Source organism: Elephas maximus, chromosome 11 (genome assembly GCF_024166365.1).
Source record: "Elephas maximus indicus isolate mEleMax1 chromosome 11, mEleMax1 primary haplotype, whole genome shotgun sequence".
Classification (NCBI taxonomy): Eukaryota; Metazoa; Chordata; class Mammalia; order Proboscidea; family Elephantidae; genus Elephas; species Elephas maximus.
In genome coordinates this window covers 114,979,873-115,005,716 of record NC_064829.1, presented here as the reverse complement: position 1 = coordinate 115,005,716, position 25,844 = coordinate 114,979,873, and the positions used below count along the sequence as shown (strand labels likewise).

The 25,844-nt window shown below is 53.1% G+C and overlaps 2 protein-coding genes across 4 annotated transcripts; one reads left to right on the top strand and one right to left on the bottom strand.

Moving 5' to 3' along the window:
- The first annotated feature begins 1,672 nt into the window (after positions 1–1,672).
- Positions 1,673–7,605, top strand: NFKBID (NFKB inhibitor delta). Its single transcript, XM_049901360.1, has 9 exons — positions 1,673–1,916; positions 2,233–2,423; positions 2,515–2,620; positions 2,776–2,922; positions 3,039–3,090; positions 3,165–3,313; positions 5,624–5,740; positions 6,094–6,258; positions 6,844–7,605. The coding sequence occupies exons 1-9, from the start codon at positions 1,911–1,913 to the stop codon at positions 6,895–6,897; spliced, it is 987 nt and encodes a 328-aa protein (XP_049757317.1). The 5' UTR covers positions 1,673–1,910; the 3' UTR covers positions 6,898–7,605.
- Positions 7,606–15,694: 8,089 nt separating this feature from the next.
- APLP1 (amyloid beta precursor like protein 1) lies at positions 15,695–25,409 on the bottom strand. 3 transcript variants are annotated; one of them, XM_049901601.1, is made up of 17 exons: positions 25,175–25,409; positions 24,154–24,297; positions 23,051–23,183; positions 22,730–22,842; positions 22,209–22,342; positions 21,913–22,097; positions 21,338–21,468; positions 20,913–20,987; positions 19,898–20,056; positions 19,692–19,820; positions 18,668–18,767; positions 17,579–17,686; positions 17,298–17,324; positions 16,878–16,948; positions 16,503–16,565; positions 16,240–16,383; positions 15,695–16,127 (listed from the first exon to the last, which is right to left on the bottom strand). In XM_049901601.1, the coding sequence occupies exons 1-17, from the start codon at positions 25,319–25,321 to the stop codon at positions 16,029–16,031; spliced, it is 1,962 nt and encodes a 653-aa protein (XP_049757558.1). In that variant the 5' UTR covers positions 25,322–25,409; the 3' UTR covers positions 15,695–16,028. The 3 variants fall into 3 exon arrangements, with proteins under 3 accessions (XP_049757558.1, XP_049757559.1, XP_049757560.1); XM_049901602.1 differs by having other exon boundaries at positions 17,298–17,321; XM_049901603.1 differs by having other exon boundaries at positions 21,338–21,444.
- Positions 25,410–25,844: the final 435 nt, after the last annotated feature.

Here is a 25,844-nt window from a genome sequence, read left to right as displayed (position 1 = left end):
ACTCTTGCCTTTAGAAGGAGGAGTTGGGTTACGGAGTCCTTGGGGGCGTGGTTGTTTGAAGTCAGTCACTGATCTCTGTGGCGAAGGTCAAGTGCCTGATCGCAGGGGTCCACGCTGGCTGCACCCTGGCCCCGGGACTTTCAGGGTCCCTTGGGCTGGGCAGGAATTTCCCGTGCGCGGGGATTCCGTGAGCGCCATGCTTGGCCGCGCGCCCCGCCTCCGGGCCGGACACCTGGGGACCAGAAGGGAAACGGAGGGGCGGGTATGGAAGATTCCTTTGCGTGAGCACTGTGACGTCAGCGCGTCGCGTCGGGGCTGTTTCCGAGACTGCCCCACCCCGCTTAACCCTTTCTTCGCCGGAGCCCTGGCTCGGAGGGCGAGGATTGGGAGCCCAGACGTCCTGGGTCGAGGGGAGACCGGCTTGGGAACCGGACCCAGGTCCTAGAGAGGAGGGAACTGAGGACCTGGATTGCTGGGTCCTGGGTGCTGTGCTCCCGGACTCTTGAGTCTGAGGGATGGGGGCCTGGACTCTTGGGTCTGAAGGAGGAAGGGACTGGGGGCCTCGACCTCTAGATCCTTTCTGGCTAGGGGACTGTTGGCTCTTGGTTTCTCTGGGAGGGAGACTGGGAACTCGGATGCCTGGTTTCCCAGGGAGCCATCAGCTTCTGGGACAGAGCTGTTGGGTACCTGGATATACGTTTTCAGGGAGACATGCCTGGTGACCCCCGAGGTCTCAGGACTGGTAGATTTGGGGTAGTGTTTTTTTTACGGAAATGACGAGGAGTACAGAGGGGCGCCCTCCCCCTCCCCCTCCCCGTCTTCGTTTCCACGACGCTGGTGGAAAGTTGGGTCGGGGGAAAGTGAGGAGCAAAGAGAAGGAAACGGCGGAGGCGGGTGCCGCACCCATCATCCTCGACTGGCTTTGGCGCTCCAGGCGGCCTAAATGTGCCAGTTTTTCCGCGAGGGAGGGCGCTCGGATTCACTCCCCCGGGCACTTGAGTGACTTGAGGACCTTGATGACTTCCCTGGCCCCCCCCAACCCCCGCAGTGAGCCGGAGTGAGCGCAGCCACTGCCCATCACAGACGGTGAAGAAGCTCCTGGAAGAGCAGAGGCGCCGCCAGCAGCAGCCTGACGCCGGTGGGGCCCCGGTGAGGCTCAGGAGGCCCTGTGGAGTGTTCTCAGAGACCATGTGGGGTGGGCAGGGACCTGCTTCCTTGCTGGGCCCTGAGAGCTGAAGAGAGATGTTGTCCTGACTTAGAGACCCTGTCTGTGGAGAACTGACCGTGAGGGATTGCCAGATCAACTCACCCTTGTTCCTTGTTGCTTATGCCTCTGACAGGGACAGTTCCTGGCTCCCCCGGTGCAGCCCCTGACCCCGTCTGCGAATGAGGGTGAAGCTGGTAAGTCTGGAAACTAAGCTGGTTCCCTCAAATTCCAGCCCCAGCCCCACTTCGAGCTTTGGGGAATCTAGGAGTCAGGCCCCCATTCTCGCTGGGACACCACAGTTTGATTCCTTAGATTCTCTCGGGTCCAGTAATCTGCATACTCAGTCCTTCCCTTCGGTGGCCCAGGAGTCCAGGCCCCAGCCCCTCAGCACCTTGGGTGCCTCGAAGCCCTCAACAGGTCCTCCAGCTCTGACCCATGACTTTTCCAAGCCCACTAACTAGGCCTGCCCCTGCCTCTCCTGTCACACGCAGGCCATAGCCACTTCCTAGTGCCTCAGGAGACTGTGAGTTCTGGACTTGGCGGCCTGGCCCCCTCCACAGGCCTTCCAGACTGGGACCCCAACACGCACGCTGTGTACACCGACAGCTCCTACTCTTACCCCGCTTCTGCTGCTGAAGGTTTCCCGACTTCCAGCTTCTACCCACCCTCGGACCCAGGGCAGCTGTGCCCATTTCCCCAAGGGATGGAGGTAAGATACAGAGTGGGGACGTGGGGGCAAGGTGCAAAAGGGCTGCTAACCATGGATACTTCCTCTTTTCAGCATTCTGAGGTGTCCAGGGCTGGGTTAAGATCCCATTCCTCAGAAGGGTAAAACTGAGGCCCAAAGATCCAAAGTCACTTGGCACAGATGGGACATCTAGCCACTCAGTCAGGGGCTCTGTCCCTGTCCCTGACTCTGTTCATGCGTGTGTGCGTGCACGCGCGCGTGTGTGTGTTGTGGGGGAATGGCAGTTTGGGAAGGAGGAAACCAGCTGACTGGCTTTCCCCACACCTGTGTCCTTCAGGACCCCCTGGATACCCGACTCTATGCAGAACCTTCCCTGACACAGGCAGAATCCTGGAGAGTTTCTGGACTCCTCTCAGGACCCCCACAGTTGCCGCCTGTGGTCCAGGGACCATCCCTGGACACAGCCCGTGCTCACATGCTGGCCTTGGGGCCACAACAGCTGCTGGCCCAGGATGAGGAGGGGGACACGTGAGTATGGGGAATAGGGTTTGCAGGCTCTTGGCTAGGCTTGGGGCTGGGGCGGGGGCTCTGCTCACCGCTGCCCCCTACCTGCCCTCAGGCTCCTGCACCTGTTTGCGGCTCGGGGGCTGCGCTGGGCAGCGTATGCTGCGGCCGAGGTGCTCCAGGCGTGCAGACATCTGGACATCCGTGAACATAAGGGCAAGGTGAGGGCTGAAGGCCTGGATTCCTGGGTTCAGAGGAGAAGAGAGCTGGGGCCTGGACTATGCATTCCTGGGGAAGAGGGGACTAGGAGCTAGGGTCCTCAGTCTGAGGAAGGAGGGCGATGGGGGCCTGGACTGACCTTCCCTGTGGCCTGTAGACGCCTCTTCTGGTGGCTGCTGCCGCCAACCAGCCTCTGATTGTGGAGGATCTGCTGAACCTGGGAGCGGAACCCAATGCCACTGACCACCAGGGCCGTTCTGTCTTGCACGTGGCTGCTACCTACGGGCTCCCAGGAGTCCTCTCGGTATGGCCAGCTGGCAGGTGGGGTGTCTGGGGTGGACTGGTTGCCTACATCCTGGTTTCCAGGGCTAGTCAACTTGGGAAAACCTCAGCCATCACCCTTCCTTCTTCCCCTCCCAGGCTGTGTTTAACTCCGGGGTCCGAGTTAACCTGGAAGCCAGAGACTTTGAGGGTAAGTCAGGCAGCAGGTGGGGCAGGTGGGCTGGGTGCTCCAGATTCAGGACCCTCATTGTCTCTGTCATGCAGGCCTCACCCCGCTCCACACAGCCATCCTGTCCCTCAATATCGCCATGCGCCCACCCGACCTGTGCCCCCGGGTGCTGAGTGCCCAGGCCCGAGACAGACTGGCCTGCGTCCAAATGTTGCTGCATGTGGGTGCTGACCACACCAGCCAGGTGAGCCAGGCCCTGGGCAGCTGGCTGCTGGGAGGGCCAGGGGGATAGGGAGGGCCAGCTGGATGTCCAAGGCTCCAAACAGATGCTGACTTTGCTGCCTCCCAGCTGTGTGGCCATGAGCAGGTGACTTCACTTCTCTGTGCCCCAGTTGTCAACTGGGAATAATAACATTATTCATCTTAGCCTGTATTTATCAATCACTTAACTATTCATGAAGCACTGAGTTTCATGAATCAGCTTATTGAATCCTCACAAACGACCCTTTGGCATATACTATAATTATTTTCTCTTTTACTGGTAAGGCAACTGAGGCACACGGACTAAAAAATCTTGTCGCTTGTGAGTGTCAGAGAAGGGATTGGAACCTAGGAGGTCTGACCCCAGAACCTGGCTCTTAGCGATTCTATTATCTTCCTTTTGCGTGGTAGGAGCTGAGTCACAGAGAGCTGGTTGAAAAAATTAAACATAGACTTTTTATTATTTTAGTTAAAGAATTTTGAACACAGATAAAGTACAGAAAATAATATAAGAGCTCCATGTACCTAATGTCAGTAACCAGCAACCCATGGCCAGTCCTACCCCATCCATTTGTTCACTTTCCTGTATAGGGTTGCTATGACTTGGAATCAACTCGATTGCAACGGGCTTGGTTTTTTTGGTTTTATTTTATATTTATAAGAAGGCCTGGTGGCGCAATGGTTAAATACCTGACCGCTAACCCAAAGGTCAGAGTTTCGAATCCACTAGCTGCTCCATGGAAGAAGAGACCTGGCAATTCACTTCCATAAAGATGACAGCCTAGGACACCCTACGGAGCAGCTCTGCCCTGTCCTGTAGCGCTCTGAGTTGGAAAGTATTCGACAGCACATGACAACATTATATTTAAGCAAATTCCAGCATACAACTGAATCCATAGATATTTATGTGCTTCTAAAAGATAAGAACACTTTTAACCTCACTACCATTATTCCACCTTAAAAAAAGTAACAGTAATTTCATGATATCAAATGCCGTAGCCGTGTTTAAGGTTCCATTAGGCAGTAAAGTGACGTCCGTTTATTTTTTGCATTAAAAACAATCGGGAGCCAAATGAAGCCCGTGAACTACAGTAACAGATCTTTTTTTTTTTTTTTAATTAACTTTTATTGAGCTTCAAGTGAACGTTTACAAATCAAGTCAAACTGTCACATATAAGTTTATATACACCTTACTCCGTACTCCCACTTGCTCTCCCCCTAATGAGTCAGCCCTTCCAGTCTCTCGTGACAATTTTGCCAGCTTCCAACTCTCTCTATCCTCCCATCCCCCCTCCAGACAGGAGGTGCCAACACAGCCTCAAGTGTCCACCTGATACAACTAGTAACAGGTCTTTTTAAGTCACTCTTGACCTACAGCCCCCCTCCATCTCTTTGTTTTCTCTTCATGAGCAAACAGGGTGGCTTTGCCCTGTACAGGCAACAGATTTTTATTACAAACTCTAAAGGCACATAATAAGGTTTCATTGTGGAAAATGCCTTTATTTCCTCCAAAATACGAAGAGAACAGCTAAATATTGTGGAAGACATAGGCTTGGTTAACCCACCGATAAATGCCTGTTCTTGTAGATACAGTATGTTCCATGTGGGATGGGGGTGCATTTTCCTGTGTATACGTGGGGTGTGGGGTGACCAGAGTAGCTGCTAGACCAGCAGGTTTCTTTTGAAAAAAAACCTGTTGCCATCAAGTCAATTCTGACTCGTAGCAGCTCTATAGAGCAGAGCAGAACTGACCCACAGGGTTTCTAAGATACTGCTGCTGGATTCCAATTGCCGACCTTTCAGTTAGCAGCCGAGTTCTTAACCACTGTGCCACCAGGGCTCTGCAAGTTCCTTTAAAACCAAAAACCAAACGTGCTGCCATCGAGTTGATTCTGACTCCTAGCGACCCTATAGGACAGAGTAGAACTGTCCCATAGGATTTCCAAGGAGCCCCTGGCGGATATGAACTGCCAACCTTTGGGTTAGCAGCTGTAGCACTTAACCACTGCGCCACCAGGGTTTCCACAGGTTCTTTGAGGGGGTTGAAAAGGAGCCTTTTTCTGAAAGACACTGGGGTAGGAAAAGTGTCATAATGTAGAGTTCTATGATCTGTAGGATAGGATGGCACCCCTGTAGAAGTGGCACTATTGTGTAGCACAGAACAAACATAACTGCATAAGGAACCCCTGGGTGGGGCTTGCAAAGGAGGCCCAGGGTCTCTCAAGGCTCCTGGGTTGCCTGGGAGGGAGCCTGGGTGTGAGGCCTGGTGCCATCTCTGCTGTGGCTCCTGCAGGAGATCAAAAGCAACAAGACAGTCCTGCACTTGGCGGTGCAGGCCGCCAACCCTACCTTGGTTCAGCTGCTGCTGGAGTTGCCGCGGGGAGACCTGCGGGCCTTCGTCAACATGAAGGTGGGCTCTGGGGCTGGGCTGTGCAGATCGTGTGAGACAGGGCAGACGGGCAGGGGGTGTTGGGAGGCCTGTAGGGTATGGATGTCGGGGAGGGGCACGGAACGTGGAAGGGGATACATGAGATGTGGGCAGAGATGGGGGAGACGCAGAGGACACAGCCACCGAGGGGGTGTGCAGAGCGTGGGTGTGCAGGGGTGTGTGGTTAGAGCGGTGGGACGTGAACTGGGGCATTTGGGGGGTGTGGGTGTGAAGAGGGGCTGTCTGGATGTGGCAGTTGCGATACGACGTGTGAAGTTGAGGGCCCAGGCCAGCTGAGTCGGAGTCTTCATCAGCATCTCCTTCACTGACCCTAGGCCCATGGGAACACTGCCCTCCACATGGCAGCTGCCCTGCCCCCTGGACCTCCCCAGGAGGCCATTGTGCGGCGCCTGCTGGCAGCTGGAGCGGACCCGACATTGCGCAACCTGGAGAACGAACAGCCTGTTCACCTGCTGCGGCCAGGGCCAGGCCCTGAAGCGGTGAGCACTGGGACCACCCTGGGTGCGGAGTGGCCCCTGACCTGACAGGGTGACCCCCTGACATTCCCCGTTCCTGATTTAGAGGGCAAGTTCTAATCTCAGAGGGTGACTTTGACCCTTATCCAGCCCTGACTTCAAAATGTGACCTCAACTCAGAGTTTGATCCCTGACCTTACAATAGTGGCTGACTTCTGACCTCTACCCAAGCCCTGACTTCTACTCCCAGCCCTGAATCCTGACCTCAGGGTCTGACCTTTTATCTGCAAGTGTGATCACTGGCCCATTGAACGTAACCCTGGGTTCTCACCTCAGAGTAGGACTTAAGACTCTTAATTGTGACCTCTGACCCTTGCTTTTACCCTTATCCCTCTACTACTTCTCAGTGCCAACCCCAAGGTGGGAACCCTCATCCCTGACCTCTGATCCCCTTTCTCAGTGTGTGAGCCCAGACCCCCACTCCCAGCCCCACCTCTTGCCTGTGGGCCTGCGGCCTGCAAACCCAGCTGCTCCCACTCAGCTTCTCCTCTAGCCTCCCCACTCCCCTTCCTCCCCCTAGACGTCTCACCTGCCTCGCTTTGTCCACAGCTCCGGCAGCTGCTGAAGAGGAGCCGTGTGGCACCCCCAGCCCTGTCCTCTTAGGACTCGAACCCAGACCTGGACTGATTTTCCAGTCCCCTCCGTCCCGTGGGACAGCCAGCGTATGCTAATGTTGCAAATCCATGATAATGTATGGGGGATATCCTGCCATCCAGGGTCTTACATTAAAACCCCAGAATGGCTGCTGGGGGCAAACAGTCCCCAGTATTTGGGGTGGTGTGATACCCCTCCCCCACTCACAAGGAGCCCCGTGATGATTTCTGTGAAATTGAGGCCCCTTGATTGTTTCTGTGAAACACCCTGGACCCCTCTTCCTTTCCCTGCTGGGATTTTTTAGGGTCTCCTCCCTAACTCAGCTCTTCATCTTCACACTGGAGCCCCAGATGTAATCCCATTTATGGTACTTGGGACACCCTCAAACAGCTCCCAAAACCACCCCAGTCAAATTCCTAAGATGGCCCCCAACTCTCCCCAGGACCCTCACCCTTCAGGTCCTAACCCCCGCGGCATAGGAAGGACCCTCTGTGATTAGAGTCCTCTAGGTCCTACTGCTTTCTGATTCAGAACTCAACTGGGCCCTTGTCCCAGACCTTCACATTCCCAATGAGTCCCTCCCCTGATCTGAGGGTCCCTGAAACTCTATTAAAATCAATTTGGACTAGAGATGCCATTGCCTGATCTCTGGGAGTATTGGCGCAGGGGAGTGGCTGTGGTGCCTGGACAAGGGGTCATGTTTGGGTGGCATCTTAGACTGGATTCTCTAGAGAAGCCAAACCCAGGAAGCATATGTGTGTGTGTATATATATATATATATATATATATATATATAGGGAGAGAGAGAGAAAGAGATTTATCTCAAGAAAATGGCTTACACAGTGTAGAGGGTGGCAAGTCCCAAGTCCGTGGGTGAGGCATCAGGCTGGAGGCTTCTCCTGTCTCATGTAGCTGCAGGGGCTGACGAATCCAAGATGAGCAGGTAGGATGGCAGACTGCTGGCTCAAGTCCCAGGAGCTGGAGGTCAGATGATGAGCTGGACGCAGGACCCAGAGCGAGCTTTACCAGAACGTCCATACGTATTGGATGCAGGCCACACCCCCCAAGGAAACTCCCCTTACAACTGATTGATCTCATCAGGTCACGTAGTGAAGGTGATTGGTTACATTCTATCATCAAACGGAGGATAACTACCAAATTACATCATTACACAACTGCCAAACCACTGAGAATCATGGCCCAGCCAAGGTGACACACAACTTGGCAGACACTGGGTGCCAAGTCCGTACTCCTCACCCTTACCTTTTGACGCATGGTGGCCTGACTCCAGTACTAACATCTGAAACTTTGCCCACGGGCATTCTCGGACCATTGATGCTGGCTCTGCCCTGGATATGAGTGCGGTAGGCCGTGAGTGCCAGGGAGTTCATGCCTGCTTCCCACTCCAGCAGCCCTCAACCAGTGATTGATACGAAATGAATACCCCAGGTCCCTCACCTCATGGGTGGGATAAGTTGGAAGGGTATGCTGTACACTGTCACTGGTTTCCCCAGCAGAATTAAGCTCCAGCTGCCCACAGTGATTTTGGCTTGATAGTGAGCCATTTACTGGCTGCTTTCCCTTTTAGGTTTCCCTTGCCCTCAAATCCTTGCCTCAGCAGCCTGCTTCTGGAGAAACCCAAACTAAACTGAAGGGCCTCTACAATGCCCTCCTTCTCAAATCCCTGCCCCACTCCATTGCTAACCTAATCGAAGAATTCCCACCCCAGAAAACCCTCTGACCTATGATAGCTCTCACTGCGTAGTGCCTCTAATGGACAACAAAGCAAGTGTGTATCAGCACTCTTCAGGACATACACCAGTGTTCCCAGCGCAAAACTGAGTGGCTTAAAACAATTGCCACTTATTTGCTTGTAATTCTGCAGTCTGGGCTGGGCTTAACTGGGCACTTCTGCTATCTTGCTTTGGTCACTTGTGTGGCTGCAGTCACCTGAGGGCTTGGCTGGGAATCCAAGTCAAGCTCAAGTGTCCGGTCTCAGCTGGGAGCCCTGGTGGTGCAGTGGGTAAGGGCTACAGCTGCTAACTAGAAGGTCAGCAACTTGAAGCCACCAGCCACTCCTTGGAAATCCTAAAGTTCTACTCTGTCTTGTAGGGTCACTATGAGTTAGAATCAACTTGATGGAAACGGGTTTGGTTTTTGTTCTTGGTCTCAGGTGAGATGGCTGGAACTCTGGGAGCAGGCTGACCATCTCTCCACATGGTCTCTCCAGGGAAGCAGCTGATCTCTACACGGTGGCTCAAGGGTTCCAAGCGAACAAGCCCCAGCTTGCACCATGCTTACTGATATCCCATTACCCATAGTCAGTCTTGTAGCTGAGCTGAGAAGTCAGCATGGGAGACACTACACAAAGACCTAATACTGGGAGGCGGGAGACAGAGTTCATCGGGGCTGTGGGTGTAAGTCTCCCACATCTGCTGCCCTGAACCAGCATACAGCTGCTCATGTATATTCACGTGGTGATGAATTCCCCCACGTGTCTGTGAGTTTGTCCTACTGTGGGGGCTTGTGTGTTGCTGTGATGCTGGAAGCTGTGCCACTGGTGTTCAGATACCAGCAGGGTCCCCCTTGGAGGACAGGTTTCAGCTGAGCTTCCAGACTTAGACAGACTAGGAAGAAGGACCCAGCAGTCTACTTCTGAAAATCATTAGCCAGTGAAAACCTTATGAATAGCAGTGGAACACTGTCTGATATAGTGCTGGAAGATGAGCCCCCCAGGTTGGAAGGCACTCAAAAGATGACTGGGGAAGAGCTGCCTCCTCTAAGTAGAGTCGACCTTAATGACGTGGATGGAGTCAGGCTTTCGGGACCTTCATTTGCTGATGTGGCATGACTCAAAATGAGAAGAAACAGCTGCAAACAACCATTAATAATTGGAACCTGCAATGTACGAAGTGTGTATCTAGGAAAATTGGAAATTGTCAAAAATTAAATGGAATGCATAAGCATCGATATCCTAGGCATTAGTGAGCAGAAATGGACTGGTATTGGCCAATTTGAATCAGACAATCATACAGCCGACTATGCTGGGAATGACAACTTGAAGAGGAATGGTGTTGCATTCATCATCAAAAAGAACGTTTCAAGATCTATCCTGAAGTACAACACTGTCAGTGATAGGATAATATCCATATGCCTACAAGGAAGACCAGTTAATACGACTATTATTCAAATATACGCACCAACCACTAAGGCCAAAGATGAAGAAATTGAAGAGTTTTGTCAGCTTCTGCAGTCTGAAATTGATCGAACATGCAATCAGGATGCATTGATAATTACTGATGACTGAAATGAGAAAGTTGGAAACAAAGAAGGACCGGTAGTTGGAAAATATGGGCTTGGTGATAGAAACAATGCCAGAGATTGAATGACAGGATTTTGCAAGACCAGCGACTTCTTCATTGCAAATACCTTTTTTCACCAACATAATTGGTGACTATACACATGAACCTCGCCAGATGGAATACACAGGAATCAAATCAACTACATCTGCGGAAAGAGACAATGGAAAAGCTCAATATCGTCAGTCAGAACAAGGCCAGGGGCTGACTGTGGAGCACACCATCAATCGCTCATATACAATTTCAAGCTGAAACTGAAGAAAATCAGAGCAAGTCCACGCGAGCCAAAATATGACTTTGAGTATATCTCACCTGAATTTACAGACCATCTTAAAAATAGATTTGACACGTTGAACACTAATGACCAAAGACCAGACAAGTTGTGGAATGACATCAAGGACATCGCACATGAAGAAAGCAAGAGGTCACTGAAAAGACAGGAAAGAAAGAAAAGACCAAGACGGATGTCAGAGGAGACTCTGAAAATTGCTCTTGAAGGTCGAGTGGAAAAGCAAAAGAAAGAAATGATGAGATAAAAGAACTGAACAGAACATTTCAAAGGACAGCTGGAGAAGACTAAGTAAAGTATTATAGTGACATGTGCAAAGAGCTAGAGACAGAAAACCAAAAGCAAAGAACATGCTTGGCGTTTCTCGAGCTAAAAAAACTGAAGAAAAAATTCGAGCCTCGAGTTGCAATAGTGAGGGATTCTATGGGGAAAGTATTAAATGATGCAGGAAGCATCAAAAGAAGATGGAAGGAATACACAGAGTCATTACACAAAAAAGAATTAGTGGACATTCAAACATTTCAAGAGGTAGCATATGACCAGGAACCGATGGTACTGAAGGAAGAAGTCCAAGCTGCTCTGAAGGCATTGGTGAAAATCAAGGCTCCAGGAACTGATGGAATATCAAATGAGATGTTTCAACAAACAGATGCAGCACTGGAAGTGCTCACTTGCCTATGCCAAGAAATTTGGAAGAGAGCTACCTGGTCAACTGACTGGAAGAGATCCATATTTATGTCTATTCCCAAGAAAGGTGATCCAGCCAAGAGCAGAAATTATCGAACAATATCATTAATACCACACACAAGCAAAATTTTGCTGAAGATCATTCAAAAGTGGCTGCAGCAGTACATCGACAGGGAACTGCCAGAAATTCAGGCTGGCTTCAGAAGAGGACGTGGAACCAGGGATATCATTGCTGATGTCAGATGGATCCTGGCTGAAAGCAGAGAATACCAGAAGGGTGTTTACCGGTGTTCTATTGACTATGCAAAGGCATTGGACTGTGTGGATCATGACAAATTATGGATAAGATTGCAAAGAATGGGAATTCCAGAACACTTAATTGTGCTCATGAGGAACCTTTACGTAGATCAAGAGGCAGTTGTCTGACAGAACAAGGGGGTACTGAGTGGTTTAAAGTCAGGAAAAGTGTGCGTCGGGGTTGTATCCTTTCACCATACCTATTCAATCTGTATGCTGAGCAAAAAATCCGAGAAGCTGGACTATATGAAGAAGAATGGGGCATTAGGATTGGAAGAAGACTCAATAACAATCTGCATTATGCAGATGACATTATTGCTTGGTGAAAGCGAAGAGGACTTGAAGCACTTACTGATGAAGATCAAAGACCACAGCCTTCAGTATGGATTACACCTCAACATAAAGAAAACAAAAATCCTCACAACTGGACCAATGAGCAACATCATGATAAACGGAGAAAAGATTGAAGTTGTCAAGGATTTCATTCTACTTGGATCTACAATCAACAGCCATGGAAACAGCAGTCAAGAAATCAAAAGACGCATTGCATTGGGTAAATCTGCTGCAAAGGACCTCTTCGAAGTGTTGAAAAGCAAAGATGTCACCTTGAAGACTAAGGCACACCTGACCCAAGCCATACTATTTTCAATCGCATCATATGCATGTGAAAGCTGGACAATGAATAAGGAAGACCAAAGAAGAATTGATGCCTTTGAATTGTGGTGTTGGCAAAGAGTATTGAATATACCATGGACTGCCAAAAGAACGAACAAACCTGTCTTGGAAGAAGTACAGCCAGAATGCTCCTTAGAAGCAAGGATGGCGAGACTGCATCTTACATACTTTGGACATGTTGTCAGAAAGGATTAGTCACTGGAGAAGGACATCACGCTTGGTAAAGTACAAGGTCAGTGGAAAAGAGGAAGACGCTCAAGAAGATGGATTGACACCGTGGCTGGAACAACAGGCTCAAGCACAGCAGTGATTGTGAGGATGGTGCAGGACGGGGCAGCCTTACTGCGGTACACGGGGTCACTATGATTTGGAGCAGCCTTGACGGCACCCAACAACAACAGTGATGAATTCATAGGTACGTGCTACATTTCACTGATTCTAAAAAAAAAAAAAAATTTTTTTTCCTAAGGAGGGACTAACTGGGATTCCTCTTACAGCCGACTGTCTGCGTTTGTTTCCCCATCCGGCCCTTATCAATTAAAATGTTTGCAGTCCTGGTGGCCTAGTGGTTAAGAGTTCAGCTGGTAACTAGAAATGTCGGCAGTTCGAACCCACCAGCCCCTCCTTGGAAGCCCCGTGGGGCAGCTCTACTCTGTCCTGTAGGGCTGCTAGGAGTCGGAATCGACTTGACGGCAACAGGGATGTTTTTGGTGGTATACGAAATAACGATATAGAATAATGAGGACGGCAAAGTACAGGGCAATGTCTCCTACTGCTGTGCACAGGGTCGCTATGAACTGACTCGATGGCACCTAACAACAACATAAATGGGGGTAGATCTTATCACCAATGGCATCTGAAATTCTGTTGAAATGTAAGATGTGTATCCTGACGTGTCAACACCCACACCCACACACACACACACACACAGAGCACTAATATGATGGAATGTTCCTAAGAAAATCTGCATTATTAAAAAAATTAACAAAATGCATTTCAATGGGAAAAGAAGGATGGTTTAGGGGCACAATAGCATCAAACGAGCAATAGCAAAATTGTTTTTCCTTCTGGAATTTCAACACTAACGGTATTTTTTTTAAAACAAAGTTACTCTAAGAATTGCTATTAAAATGTCCGCATGATTAAGGACTATCACCTGAGCATATGAGCAAAATGGGCATTCATTCCCCTTCTCACCTGCTTGGATTTCGTTACCCATTGTTGGTCTCTGAATCACTCTTGGTCGTGAAAGCACACAAAAGCAGATTTTCCCTCTGCCTGTGGTGCTAGTGACAGATTTCCGCAAGGGTGGTCCTGGTATAACTGAAGTTATAACCAGTATCAGAATGATAGTGCAAACTGGGTTGGCTAATGAAGCTGCGACATTATATTCAAGTTGCATCATGAAGGCACATTCCTCCTAACACCCACCTGGTGTATATTTAATATACGTGGACTGTATTTGCATTTTCATATTATGAAAAACCACTGTGAGCTCATTATGTCCTTTGGGAGAATTAGATGCTTCTTCCACAAGTCATCTGTCAGAAAACCGTGCAGTACACTGATGAAGCCAGAACATAGCACTTTACTGCCATCTGCTGAGAAGGTGTGGTAAAAAAAATGCATATCTACCTTATCTAGTCAAAGAATATAGTCCTCAGTACAGATTACACCTCAACATAAAACAAAAATCCTCACAACTGGACCAGTAAGTGACATCATGATAAACAGAGAAAAGACTAAAGCTGTCAAGGGTTTCATTTTACTTGGATCCACAATCAATGCCCAGGAAAGCAGCAGTCATGAAATCAAACGACTCATCCTATTGGGCAAATCTGCTGCAAAAGATCTCTTGAAAGTGTTGAAAAGCAAAGATGTCACTTTGAAGACTAAGGTGTGCCTGATCCATGCCATGGTATTTTCAATTGCCTCATATGCATGTGAAAGCTGGATAATGAATAAAGACAGAAGAATTGATGCCTTTGAATTATGGTGTTGATGAAGAATATTGAATACACCATGGACTGCCAGAAGAACAAACAAGTATGTCTTGGAAGAAGTACAGCCAGAGTGTGTTCCTTGGAAGTGAGGATGGTGAGACTATGTCTCACAGACTTCGGACATGTCATCAGGAGGGACCAGCCACTGGAGAAAGACATCATGCTTGGTAAAATAGAGAATCAGTGAGAAAGAGGAAGACCTTTGACCAGATGGATTGACACTGTGGCTGAAACAATGGGCTCAAACATAGCAACAATTGTGAGGATGGTGCAGGACCAGGCAGTATTTCATTCTGTTGTGCACAGTGTTGCTGTGAGTTGGAACCAACTCGACAGCACCTAACAACACTGTATATAGGAGGTGACTGTTGTCAACTAGAGGTTTGCAGTGCATGGGAACACCACACGGGGCAGCCTTGAATTAGTAGCCAGAGGGTTAGCAGGATAGCCAAGAGCAGAGATGCTAAGGCCAGGCTGCCTAGGTTGAATCCCCAGCTCTGGCCCTTCTAGATGTTGACCTTGGGCACACGAAATAACTTCTCTGTGTCTCCATTTCCTAATTTATAACTGGAGAGAGTAACTGCCTTATGGTGTAGAAGTGAAGATTAAATATTCCAATACATGTAAAGCACTAAAAGCAATGCTTGGCGCAGGGTGACCGTCATACGAACGTTTTCTACCATATTATTTTAAAATTTATTTAACAAGTACTTTCTCAGTGGCAGGCACAGTTCTAACATTTCCACAAAGATTAACCCCTTTAAGTCTCCTAGCTACAATTTTAAAAACCAAAACCAAACCTGTTGCCTACCAATCCATTTCGACTCATAGCGATGCTATAGGGCAGAGTAGAAAGGCGCCGTAGGGTCTTCAAGGAGCAGCTAGTGGATTCAGACTGCCGACCTTTTTGGTTAGCAACCGAACGCTTAACCACTCCACCATCAGGGCTCCAACTACACTTTTGGGACAGGCATATGTAGGGGGCTAAAGCCAACACATCACAAAAGGGGATCGGTGAGGACGTAAGTTCCACTGAGCGTTTGCAAACATCACATCCGGGACATGCGACTGGGATTCTCACCTCCCTAAGAAGCGATGAAGGCTTTTGGGAATGTGAAGGGCCGTTTGAGATTCCTGTCTCTCATCGGGCTTGAATGTCGGGGGTGAATGCTGTGTGTGAGGGTGCGGTAGAGGGCAAGGAAAACTTGCCAGAGGCCAGCCTTCTCAGGTCTCACCCTGGGAACCAGCGGACAGATACCTAACAGGAGCGGCTCATTCAGCACCGCGGAAAGCTCCTGGTTGGCGTCGGTTGGGGATCCAAGATCTCTGAGTTCCGCCTCCTGCCCGCCTGCCCAGGCCATCCCGCAGGCCCCGCCCAGATTGGAAGATCCCTCATCCAGCTTAAAAAGGTGAAGGAGGCCTGGGCAGGAATGGACACCAGTACCTAGAGCTGTGATTACACCCTGATTCCCCCACAAAGACACAGGGTGGCCTGCTAGGGAAAAGAACTTTATTGGGAGGTTAGTGGGAGAAAGGGGGGAGGGTGAATTCCAGGGAACAACAGACACTAGGGCCAAGGTGGTGGTCACCTTAAGGAACCATAAATTAACTTACAAAATAAATTAAAGTGAAAAGGTCCCAAGCAGGGAGGTGGCTGGGGATACGCAGGGATTTCTTAGGGATAAAAAGGGAAATGAGAATTTCCAGCCCCCCCCCATAAAAGGGTGTGAAATGAACTCTTCATGACCCTCCCCCCGGCTGGAAGTTGGGGTTCTGGGACTCCAGGGAGTGGGAAGGTCTGGGCTTAGCGGAAAGGGTGACAGGGCCAGGTCAGGGTCGTTCCTCCAGGAAGCGGTAGGTGGGGTTCTCATAGCCGTGATGCTGGAGTTCACGGAGCTGCTGCTCCTCCAGGGTCAGCATGGGGTCCACCTGGAACAGGGGCAGGGAGGGGCTGGTGGACAACGGGGACCTGACCAGTGGACCGCAGCCCATTCCTGCGCAGGCTCTGGACACCCTCCCAGCTCACATCTGTGTCTCTCACCTCCACCACTCCGTGGCTGATGGCCCCATAGGGCTTCTTTCTGCGCAGCAGCAGCATGGAGAGGACAACCAAGGAGCCCCCACCCGCTGCCATGATCAGCAACCCAGACACAGCCTCGCGGGACACGCCGGTCCCAGCCGGAGCCTGCAAGGAGAGGAGGTGGAGCAAAGGTCATCTTTCAGCTTCCTGTGCCCTTAGGACTCATAACCTGGCCACTGACCTCCAACCTCTGCCCCTAGGTACCCGCATATTCCTCTTCTTACCAGCTCATCTCTTTGAATCTCCGATGAGTGGAAAGGAAAACCCCTTGGAACAGACACATTCACCTGGGGGAGCAGAAGGTGTCAGGACCCGAGAGTCTGGGCCCCGATCCCCTCCTCCTCAAGAACCCAAGAGTGCACCCTCCAGCCCCCTTCTTCCCTAGGACCCTGAAACTGACATCCCTAGCCCCCTTCTTCCCTAGGACCCTGAAGCTCACGCCCCAGCCCCCTTCTTCCCTAGGACCCTGAAGCTCATGCCCCAGCCCCCTTCTTCCCTAGGACCCTGAAGCTCACATCCCCAGCCCCCCCTTCCCTCAGACCCAGGAGTCCAGGCCACCTCTCCCACCCTCCCTCAGGACACAGGTCTGACTAACTTACCTTCTGCTCAGACTGCTCCAGAGGAGAAATCTTTTCTCTCACAGGGGATGCAGCATCTTGTTCTGTGGACCCTGCCCCCCAAGGCCTTGCTCATTTTTGAGGGTTGAGGAGGAGGGGGCCAGAAGGAGCACCAGGCTCCATCCCAGGAGGTCTGGGATTCCCAATATATGGACCCTTTTCCACTCTGGGGAGCCCTGGTGGTGCAGTGGTTAAGCGTTTGGCCGCTAACCGAAAGGTCAGCAGTTTGAATTCCACCAGGTGCTCCTTGGAAGCCCTATGGGGTGGTTCTATTCTGTCCTATAGGGTCTCTATGAGTCAGAATTGACTCAATGGCAATGGTTTTTTTAAATGAGTTTCTATTCTGGGTTTGCGGATTCAGTGAGACTTAGTGGCTGGGCATCTATTCTGTGAGACACTCACCTTTTGGAAGGGCCATGGAGGTGTCTGCTGGCAGCCAGGGGAGGGAAGGCAGGTACAACAGTGAAGAGAAGAAGTGTCATAAAAAAGAAAGTGTGAGCCCTCCCGAGGACCAAGGAAGGATCAATGGTCTTACAGAGCCTCCCCCACAACCTTAGATATTTCTCCCCACACTTTCTCGCTCATTGTGGTAGCTAAAATACCCCCAGACTTTCAGGGATTAGAAATGAGGTTGGGGACTTCTCCCCCAAAGTCTTGGGTTATCTATACTTGGACTCACTAACCATCCTTGGAATCCGGAGGCTGCGGCCCATCCTTGTCCTCACTGCTGCTCCCTGGGATAGGGGCTTCCAATTCGCTGGGACCCAGGTGTTCAGAGTGGAGGAGTTCCTCTGAGGGGACATGTAGAAAGGTGACTAAGGTGGTGAGCATGGACACTCCACAAGACACAACTGGGTGAAGTACCCTAACAATATGGCACCCTAAGAATATGGCTGGTGGCATGGTGGTTAAGAGCTTGGCTGCTGACCAAAACGTTGGCAGTTCAAACCTATCAGAGGCTACTTGGAAACCCTACGGGGCAGTTGCACTCTGTCCTACAGGGTGGCTCTGAGTGGGAATCGACTGACAGCAGTGGGTTAACAATGGAGTGGGAGGTGACGTAGGCAGCAGGCACCAGTGAGCCCGGTGTGGAGTAGCCACAGGTGTAGCTGGGCAAGTGGGGAGCTGGATGGAGACACCCCTGGCAGGGAAGAAGGAGGCTGAAGTTTCAAGAGAACGACCTCCTAAAAGAGCAGGAAAATTGGGGTTAGCTGTGAGAAATCCAGTAAAAATCACAATAGATCTGGGGGCTGTGGTAGGCCGCACTTTCTGGCACTGATGCTCTTGTATAGGCTCCTCTCCTTGGTTTTGGACTGGATTTGCAACCTGCTTTAACTAATAGAATGTGGGGCCAAGCCTTAAGATCTGGCAGCTTCCAATTTTGTGCTTTGGAGAGCCTGAGCCACCTTGTAAGGAGTCAAGCTACCCTGCTGGAAAGTCCATGAGGAGAGGCTCCATGGAGAAGAGAGGCCATGGGCCCACTTGGAGACAGAGAGAAGCCCACCTGTGCCGGGATTCCAGCCCCCAGCTGATCCACTAGCTGAATGAGGCTGCATGCTTGATTACTGGCAAGGCCAGCAGAAGAACCGCCCAGCTGAACCCAGACCAGACTGAAGAATCATGAGCAAAGAAAATGGTTGTTGATTTAAGCTGCTAATTTTGCGGGTGGTTTGTTACAAAGGAATAGATACCTGAAATGGGAGGGTTAAAAGTTGGGGGTCAGGATCTGCCCCCAAGGATTTGGAATGGGGTCAGGGAATAGTGACACGCACGAATCTGGGGCCGAAGCTCCTGAGCCAGGTGGGGGTTCTGGTCTAGCAGGCCCAGGCTTTGATTCATCCTTTCCTCAATCACTTGAAGGTGTGTCTGCACCTGTGGGAGAGTGGGTATGAAAGATGAACTGAGAAGTGGAGATGGGGAAACTGAGGCAGCAAGAAGGAAGGTCAGTGGGGCCCAAGGAAAAGTAGCACATACAATGGACAGGAAGTAGTAGGGTCCAAAGGTCAGGAATTGGGTCACAGAAGGAAGGAAACTGAAAGAGGACACAAAGAAAAGCAAAAGACATACAGAAGACAGAAAGTGAGAGGCTTGGGGAAGAAGTAAGGTAGAAGCAAAAGAAGTGGTCACTAGGAAAAGTGGAGCACAGGAGACAAGGTGAGAATAGGATGGGGCATACAATATAGAAGACAGAAAGTGGAGGTCAGTGGGGTAGAAAGGGCAGGAAGTAGGGTCTGAGGAAAAGAAAATGGGATTGGAGGCACAGGAGAGGGTTTCAGGGACAGGAAGTGGGATTGGAGGTTCACAAAAAAGTGATGTGGTTCAAGGGCAAGACTTGGAGTTCAAGAATACAGAATGGAGTATTCACGGACAAGAAAAGAACACCCGTTGAATAGGAATTAGGATCTGAGGGCACAGAACAAGGGTTCTCCCTAGTGGGGCTAGAGGGAAAGAAGGAGGGTTGAAGGATGGGAATAGGGTTCAAGGCACAGGAAGGTGGTTTTGGGACTGGAAGTAGGAATCCAAGGGACAGGAAGGGGGTTAAAGGCACCGGAATGGGAGCAGTGTCTTGGAGTCAGAAAGTAGGGATCCAAGGGACAAGAAGTAGAGTGAAGGACTGGAAAGGGTCTTGAGGCACAAAAAGGGGGTTTCAGGAATAGAAAGTGGGGCCTAGGGATAGGAAGGAGGTCCAAGTGACAGGAAGAGAGCCTGAAGGACCGAAGAGTCTGAGGGATTGGGTCCAAGGGACTGGGGTCTGAGGGACAGCTGGACATTTAGGAGATGGAAGAATCTGGGTACCTGGAAACGCATCTGCTGGGCCTTCTCGGGATCCACAGCAGCTACATGCTGGTAGTGTCGCAATGTGTGCCTTTGCTCCTTCTGCTCTGCACGCAGATAGCGCCGCAGGGCCACCAGGACACGCTCTGCCTGTGGAAGTGGTAAGGTTGCCTACGCCCATCCCAGCCCGTCTCACCCTCTGCCCTCTGCCCTCATGGTCCCCACACCTGAGGCGGGTCGCCCTGCAGCGCTGCGAGGAAACCTTCCAGGGCAGCCCGGCGCTGGTCATTGATAAGAGCAATGACTCGGGCGGTGTGAGTCTCCACCAGGCGCTGTCGCTCGCTGGACACTTGTTCCTCCAGGGTCTGCAGAATAGACTGGAAGTGCTGGCGAAGGGGTGGGTACGGGGTCAGGAGAGGAGAAGATGGGTGAAAACCTGGGTCAAGGAATTCTGGAGAGGGCAGAGCTATAGGGCTAGGTGGGGTGGGGTGCATTGGGTCTAGGTCTGGGCAGGGCCAGCTTGGGGGTGGCACTAGATCCAAGAAGAATGACTGGAAGGGAGGGAGACTACAGGGCCAGGTAGAGTGGGGACAGGGCTAGGCCTACAGTGAGTCAATCTGAGGATGTCAACCGCATTGGGTGGGAATAATCTGGAGGTAGAATTGGCCAGTGCAAAGGTGAAATGGACCTAGTCATAAAGGGACGATAGGGTGCTGGCCTGGGCAGGGCCAGACTGGAGATAGGCTGTGCCTCAATGAGACTGGGACGGAGAGGCAGGGAATGCAGGCAAACCTGAGCAGTGGGACAAACCTACCCCACACAGTGAGGCTGAGAGAGGTTAGGCCATGAGGAGATTAGGCCTCTGAGGAGGGACTGAGTAAAAGTGAGGAGAAAGGGGTGGGACAGAGAGGTGGGGCCTAAAAGGCATCAAAGAGAGTCTGAGAAGGACCTGGCTAAATCTGCAGTGGGCCTGCCTTGAGAAAGGACTCTAGAGCCCGCCCTCAGAAGTAACGATCAAGTCAAGATGGGCCAAAACATGGTCAATCTGAAGAGGACAGCAATGTCCGGTCAGAAACAAGCCAAGAGGGGTACAACCAAACGTAGGAGCAGGGCCAGGAGAGGCCCAGATAAAGCAGGAAGGCATGGAACTGAATGAGGTGGGCCATGGCCTGCAAGAGGCTAAGAGAGGTGCACCCCAAGTGGTGGAGGTGAATAAGTAGGACCTGCTGGAGATTGTCCTACCTCGTTCAGGGCCTGTCTGTCTGCTTTAGGCAGGTTCTTGGACTGGTTGTCTGCCATGGCCCACTCACGCATCACCTGGGGCAGAGGAGAAGTTTCAGGGCCCTGTTCCACCTGGTGAGTCCCCCAACCACTCCTCAGGACCCTGGAGGTCCCAGTGCCTTAAGTCTCATTGGCTCTTTGGGTTTTGAGAAGGAAGGCCCAGAATAATTTTAAAAAGGAAGAGTGACCAGAGTTACCATAGAATCTCGTGGCATCCCAATGGGATTCTAGGAGAATCAAGGAACTGTGGTGATCTTAGAGGGTGGTGTTGAGGACCAGGGATTGATAGGAGCCTGGAGAGCCCTTGGAGGTTGTCTCCATGGGCCCCTGAGGTTTCCTGGGATTTAGGCAGCTCCATGGAGTCCTGGGGCCCCCAGTGTTATCACCTCATTGATCTGACGCATCCTACGCTCCTCCAGGTCCATCTTGGCCCGCAGAAATCCCTCATGCTCACTGATTTCCCCGGGCATGCCAAAGTACACGTCCACACCATCTGTGGGCCTCGGGGTGGGAGTCACTGTGAGGCCAGGGATCAGGGAGTCAGCCTGTGGCCTACCTCCGTGTCACCTCTCCTACCTGGAGAGTGCACTGGAGACCATCATGTACCCCATTGACCAATAGCCTCTGCCTGGCATCATGGGCGATGTAGTTCTGAATCGGGTCTGTTCTTGCAAGTCTTGGCAATCTACTATACCATCCTTCAAGCTTTCCCAAAATGACACTTAGGACCTACCAAATGGTCCCTCCACTTCCAGGCACCCCAAACCACACCTTGTATCTTTGCATTCTTCACAGGCCAGCCCTTCCACCTCTACTTTCTCCAAAGCAAGACCCATCCCTTCCATTGCATCCAAACAGCTCCTCCCCCACTGGTCTCTCCCAAAAGCGTCACTACACCAAGACCCCTCAAACCATCTTCACCCCAGGGTGGAGGCAGCCAGGGGTGTAGAGCGTGCCTCACCTTTGCTGACCTCTGCGGGGGTATGGGAGTTTGGGAGGGGGATTCTTTCTTCCTCTTCTTCATCTTGACCCCGTGGGGGCTCCACAAAGTAATCGTCTACTGGCTGTAGGAAGGATTCTTCATCTTCCTCGTCCTCACCCCCCTGTGCTCTGCCCCCCAGGGGCCAGGACCGGGTGGAGGGGTCACTGAGGGAGCAGGAGAAGGCCTGAGGCAGTGAGAACCTGGGCCCGGCCTCCAGGATCCCATTCCTGCCCCAGGAGCCTTGGGATAGAGGTGGGGGGCTCCCTCCCACTCACCCAACTGCTGTCCTAGATGGGTCAGGGGTCGCCAGAGGGGGGCAGCACACATACTCCACACCCCGGAACCGATCCACACCACAGGGCAAAAGCATGCCGGAGCCATGCAGGATGAGGCCCTGGGAGCTGCAGGCCTGTGGGAAGAGTGGCCCCAGACGCCAGAGTTGTGGGGTAGGAAGGGGTACCGGGGGGCCTGGACTTCTGGCTCTGGAGGAAGGGGCTGGGGGATGGAATTCCTAGGTCCTGGTGAGAAGAGGAGGCAGGGGGCTCAGGCTTCTGGGACTGGGGATGTAGAGGGCTGGAGGCCTGGATTCCTTATTCTGGCAGAAAAAGTGGCTAGGACTGGCATGACTGGGCCTGGACTACTGGATCCAGAGGGAAGAGAGAGCTGGACCGGACTCTTGGGTTCTGAGGGAGAAGGGGAATGGGAGCCCAGGGTCTTCGTTCTGATGGGGGAGGAGTTAGGAGGTCTGGATTCCTGGGTTCTGGGGGGGTGGGGGTAAGAAGGCCAGGATCCTGACCTCCTGCGCCTCCTGATGCCTCCGAGTGGAACTTTCGCACTGGTCCATCCGCTCCTGGTGCAAGAACCGGCAACCTTCCGGCACCAGCAGGGCCTCGCTCACGAATTCATCCCCTGGGAATGGGGAGCACCACAGTGAGACCTTCCCCCAGCCTCCAGCCCCATCCCCCGCCCCAGTATACTGATATTTTATCCTCAGGCTTCTCTGACCCACTTCGGACCCAGGCACCTAGCCCTCTAAAGTGGGCCTGAGGCAGGGGTCCAGAACCTTGCCCTTCCAAGACCCCCTACCTCGGTTTCCCTCCCCCAGCCAGTGACTCACGCAGGCAGCGGAAGGGCACAACCTGATGGTGAGGTTGGGCACAGCGGCCGCCCCGAGCACCCCCGCACCAGCGCTCCATGGGGATGGCCTGCGTCGCCTGCTCCACACGCACAATCTGCAGCTCCGGGTACATCTAGGAGCACCGATGTGAAAGATCAACCTGCTGCCTGGCCCCTGTCAGCTGCGCCTCTCCTCTGGCCATGTCCCTTTTCAAGGCCCCGGTGGCGCAGTGGTTAGGAACTCAGCAGTTAACCAAAAGGTCAGCCGTTGGTATCCACCAGCCACTCCTTGGAAATCCTGTGGGGCAGTTCTACTCTGTCCAGTAGGGTCGCTATAGGTCGGAATCCACTCGAAGGCAACCGGTTAGGTGTTTTAGGTTAGTGTTCATGAGGACCTTTGCTCCCTAGGTTCTGCTAGTCTGTAGAACCGGCTTTAAATATCTAAGCCCCGTCTGCCCTTTTGCCACGCCTCCTAGTGACTTAGCTCCTCCTCCCCAAGTCCCCCCCCCCCATTTTAGGCCCCGCCCCTTTGCCGGTTCAGTTTCTTTAAGAAGGTCCCTCTAGGTCTTAGCTCGACCTCTCCATTGGCTAGGCTCCTCTCACCCTGCTACCATGAATTCAGTGGCTCTGAGCCCCACCTCTCTTCTGGTTACCACCTTATCTGGCCCATCTCCCCATAGGTCCCACCCTTCTCTAAGCCCCGCTCCCTGTTTGGTCTCTCTGTAAGTGTCCCCTCTCTTCGTGTTAGGACACATTTTTCACAGCCGCGCCTCCTAGCTACCCACTCCCTCATTGGGACCCACCTTTGTCCATCTTGCCGGTCCATAACATCTCTTTCTGTCTTAGCCCGGCCACTCCTTTGGCCAAGCTTACCTTTGTTAAGAGCCCCCGACCCCGGCACCAGATTGCACGAATCTCCCCCTTTCTTAACCTAGTTTCTCCAAAGAGGTCTTACCCTATCCTAGCCTGGTCTCTTCCTTGGCCGCGCCCCCTGCCTTCCCCTGCCTCCTTAGATCCCACCACGCTCTGGGCACGCCTTTTGTACAAACCAGCTTCCATTGGGCCACCCTGCTCACTACGCCCCTCCCAGTAGGTCCCGCCCACCTGTCTGCAGTACTCCAGCACACGCTGTGGGTCCCGGAGACAGCGTCGCGAGCGTTGGGGGTCCGGCTCCCAGCGGCCGGTGCGCAGGTCCCGGTGAAGTGTTGGGCGCCCGCATAGCCCAGCCACCTGGGCTGACCCCGGGGCCTGGGGGTGGGAGCAGCGGGGTCACTGAGGGTCCGGGAGCTGTTGACATGTAGTCTCCCGGCTCTTCGCTCCCCAGAACCCAGATGTTGAGACCCCCAGCAGCAGCTCCCTCCCCCAAGCACCGCGCATCCGCCTCCGTGGAGACACCGTTCCCCGGGAAACAGCTTCAGCAGGGCAGGGGAGCGCCAGCTCTCCCGTTGCTATGGCGACCCGGCTCCCCCGGGATTCTAGCTGCCTTGTTGCCGCGGAGACAGGCTCCGCCCCCACCCCATACAGCCCCGTAGGAGTCCGAAGGGGTTAAACGTGGATCGCAGGGGAGGAGGCCAGAACCCAGGCGTTCTGGCCCCTCCTGCCTCCATCCCAGGCTCACGCTCCCATTCCGGGGTGCAACGACGACAAGGCCGGGCTTCAGGGCCTTGCAGGCCTGGACACTAAGTCCTTGAGGGATGGGAAGCTACATCTTGGGTCCTGTCCTGGGCCCTGGGAGGTTGCGGGGGGCTCACATATGGGCCCAGAGGCTGTGAGGTGCCTGGATTCTTGGATCCTGGCGCCTTTCTGCACGGCGGGTCCTATGCTCAGGTGGAAGGGGCTTGGGCCGAGTCTCCTAGGTGGAAGAGGCCTGGGGCGGGGGGTGGATTTCTGGGCCCAGGGACTCTGGAAAAGCCATTTCTTGTGTCTAGGGGCGGGGGCTGGGACGTCAGATAAACGGCGAGCTGGGGCCTGGCCCCTGGGTCGATGGTTCCTGAACGCCTGGAGCTGCTGGGGGCCGCCAACCTGGCCGGAAAGGCCGCACCTTCTGCCCAGGACATGCCCTTGTCGGGGTCCGGAAGCCCGGTGCCGCCCCCCCCCCCCGCCCCCGGACCTGGCCCGGCCTCACCTCGGCCGCGCCGGGGCTCGCACCAGCCAGGCTCCCGGCGGCGAGCTGCGCGCGCAGAAGCAGCAGCAATAGTGGCAGCGACAGCGGCAGCGGCGGCGGGCCCCAGCGGCGGCCCAGACCGCGAGCGGCGGGGCTGACAGGCCCCATGTCCCGGCCCTGGCTCCCGCACGTCCCCTGCGCTCCCGCCCGGCCCGGCCCGGCCCGGCCCCAGCGGTGACAGGAGCTCCCAGCGCCACCGCGGCCGCCTCCTCCTCCCGCCGCCCCCAGGCTGCGCCGGCGCCGCTGGCCCCGCCCCGCCCGGCCCCGCCTTCCTGGCCGGGACAATGGAGTGGCAGCTCTGCGCAGCGCGGGGCAGCGCGCAAACCCGGGGAGGGGGCCTGCGCAGGCCCCCGCCCCCAAGAGAGTCCGGGCGCCACGCCCCGCGCAAGGGCCAGCCGGGCCGGAGTCTGGGTCGGGGGCTCCGCAGCTGTGGATTTTGGGTCCTCCCTCAGGACCCAGGATTCCTCACCCCAGCTCTTTCCTCCCTGAGACCCAGATACCCGCTGTCTGCTTGGTCCGCCTTCAGGAATGCCAGCGTTGGGGACCGTCCCCAATCCCTCTCTTGAGGAATGCAGGCCTCCAGAATTTCCCCAATCGAGAACACAACAGTTGAGAGCCAGCCCTCTCCTCC

What these genes read in the sequence shown, in the direction of transcription:
- NFKBID (XM_049901360.1), top strand. An exon ending in GGCTCCCAGGAGTCCTCTCG is followed by an intron (nt 2,923 to 3,038) that starts GTATGGCCAGCT and finishes TTCCCCTCCCAG; the next exon opens with GCTGTGTTTAACTCCGGGGT. An exon ending in GGAAGCCAGAGACTTTGAGG is followed by an intron (nt 3,091 to 3,164) that starts GTAAGTCAGGCA and finishes TCTGTCATGCAG; the next exon opens with GCCTCACCCCGCTCCACACA.
- APLP1 (XM_049901601.1), bottom strand. Translation starts at nt 25,321, where the DNA reads ATGGGGCCTGTCAGCCCCGCCGCTCGCGGTCTGGGCCGCCGCTGGGGC. An exon ending in TGTGCCCTTCCGCTGCCTGC is followed by an intron (nt 22,843 to 23,050) that starts GTGAGTCACTGG and finishes CCCCATTCCCAG; the next exon opens with GGGATGAATTCGTGAGCGAG. An exon ending in CCCCGCAGAGGTCAGCAAAG is followed by an intron (nt 21,469 to 21,912) that starts GTGAGGCACGCT and finishes CTGGCCTCACAG; the next exon opens with TGACTCCCACCCCGAGGCCC.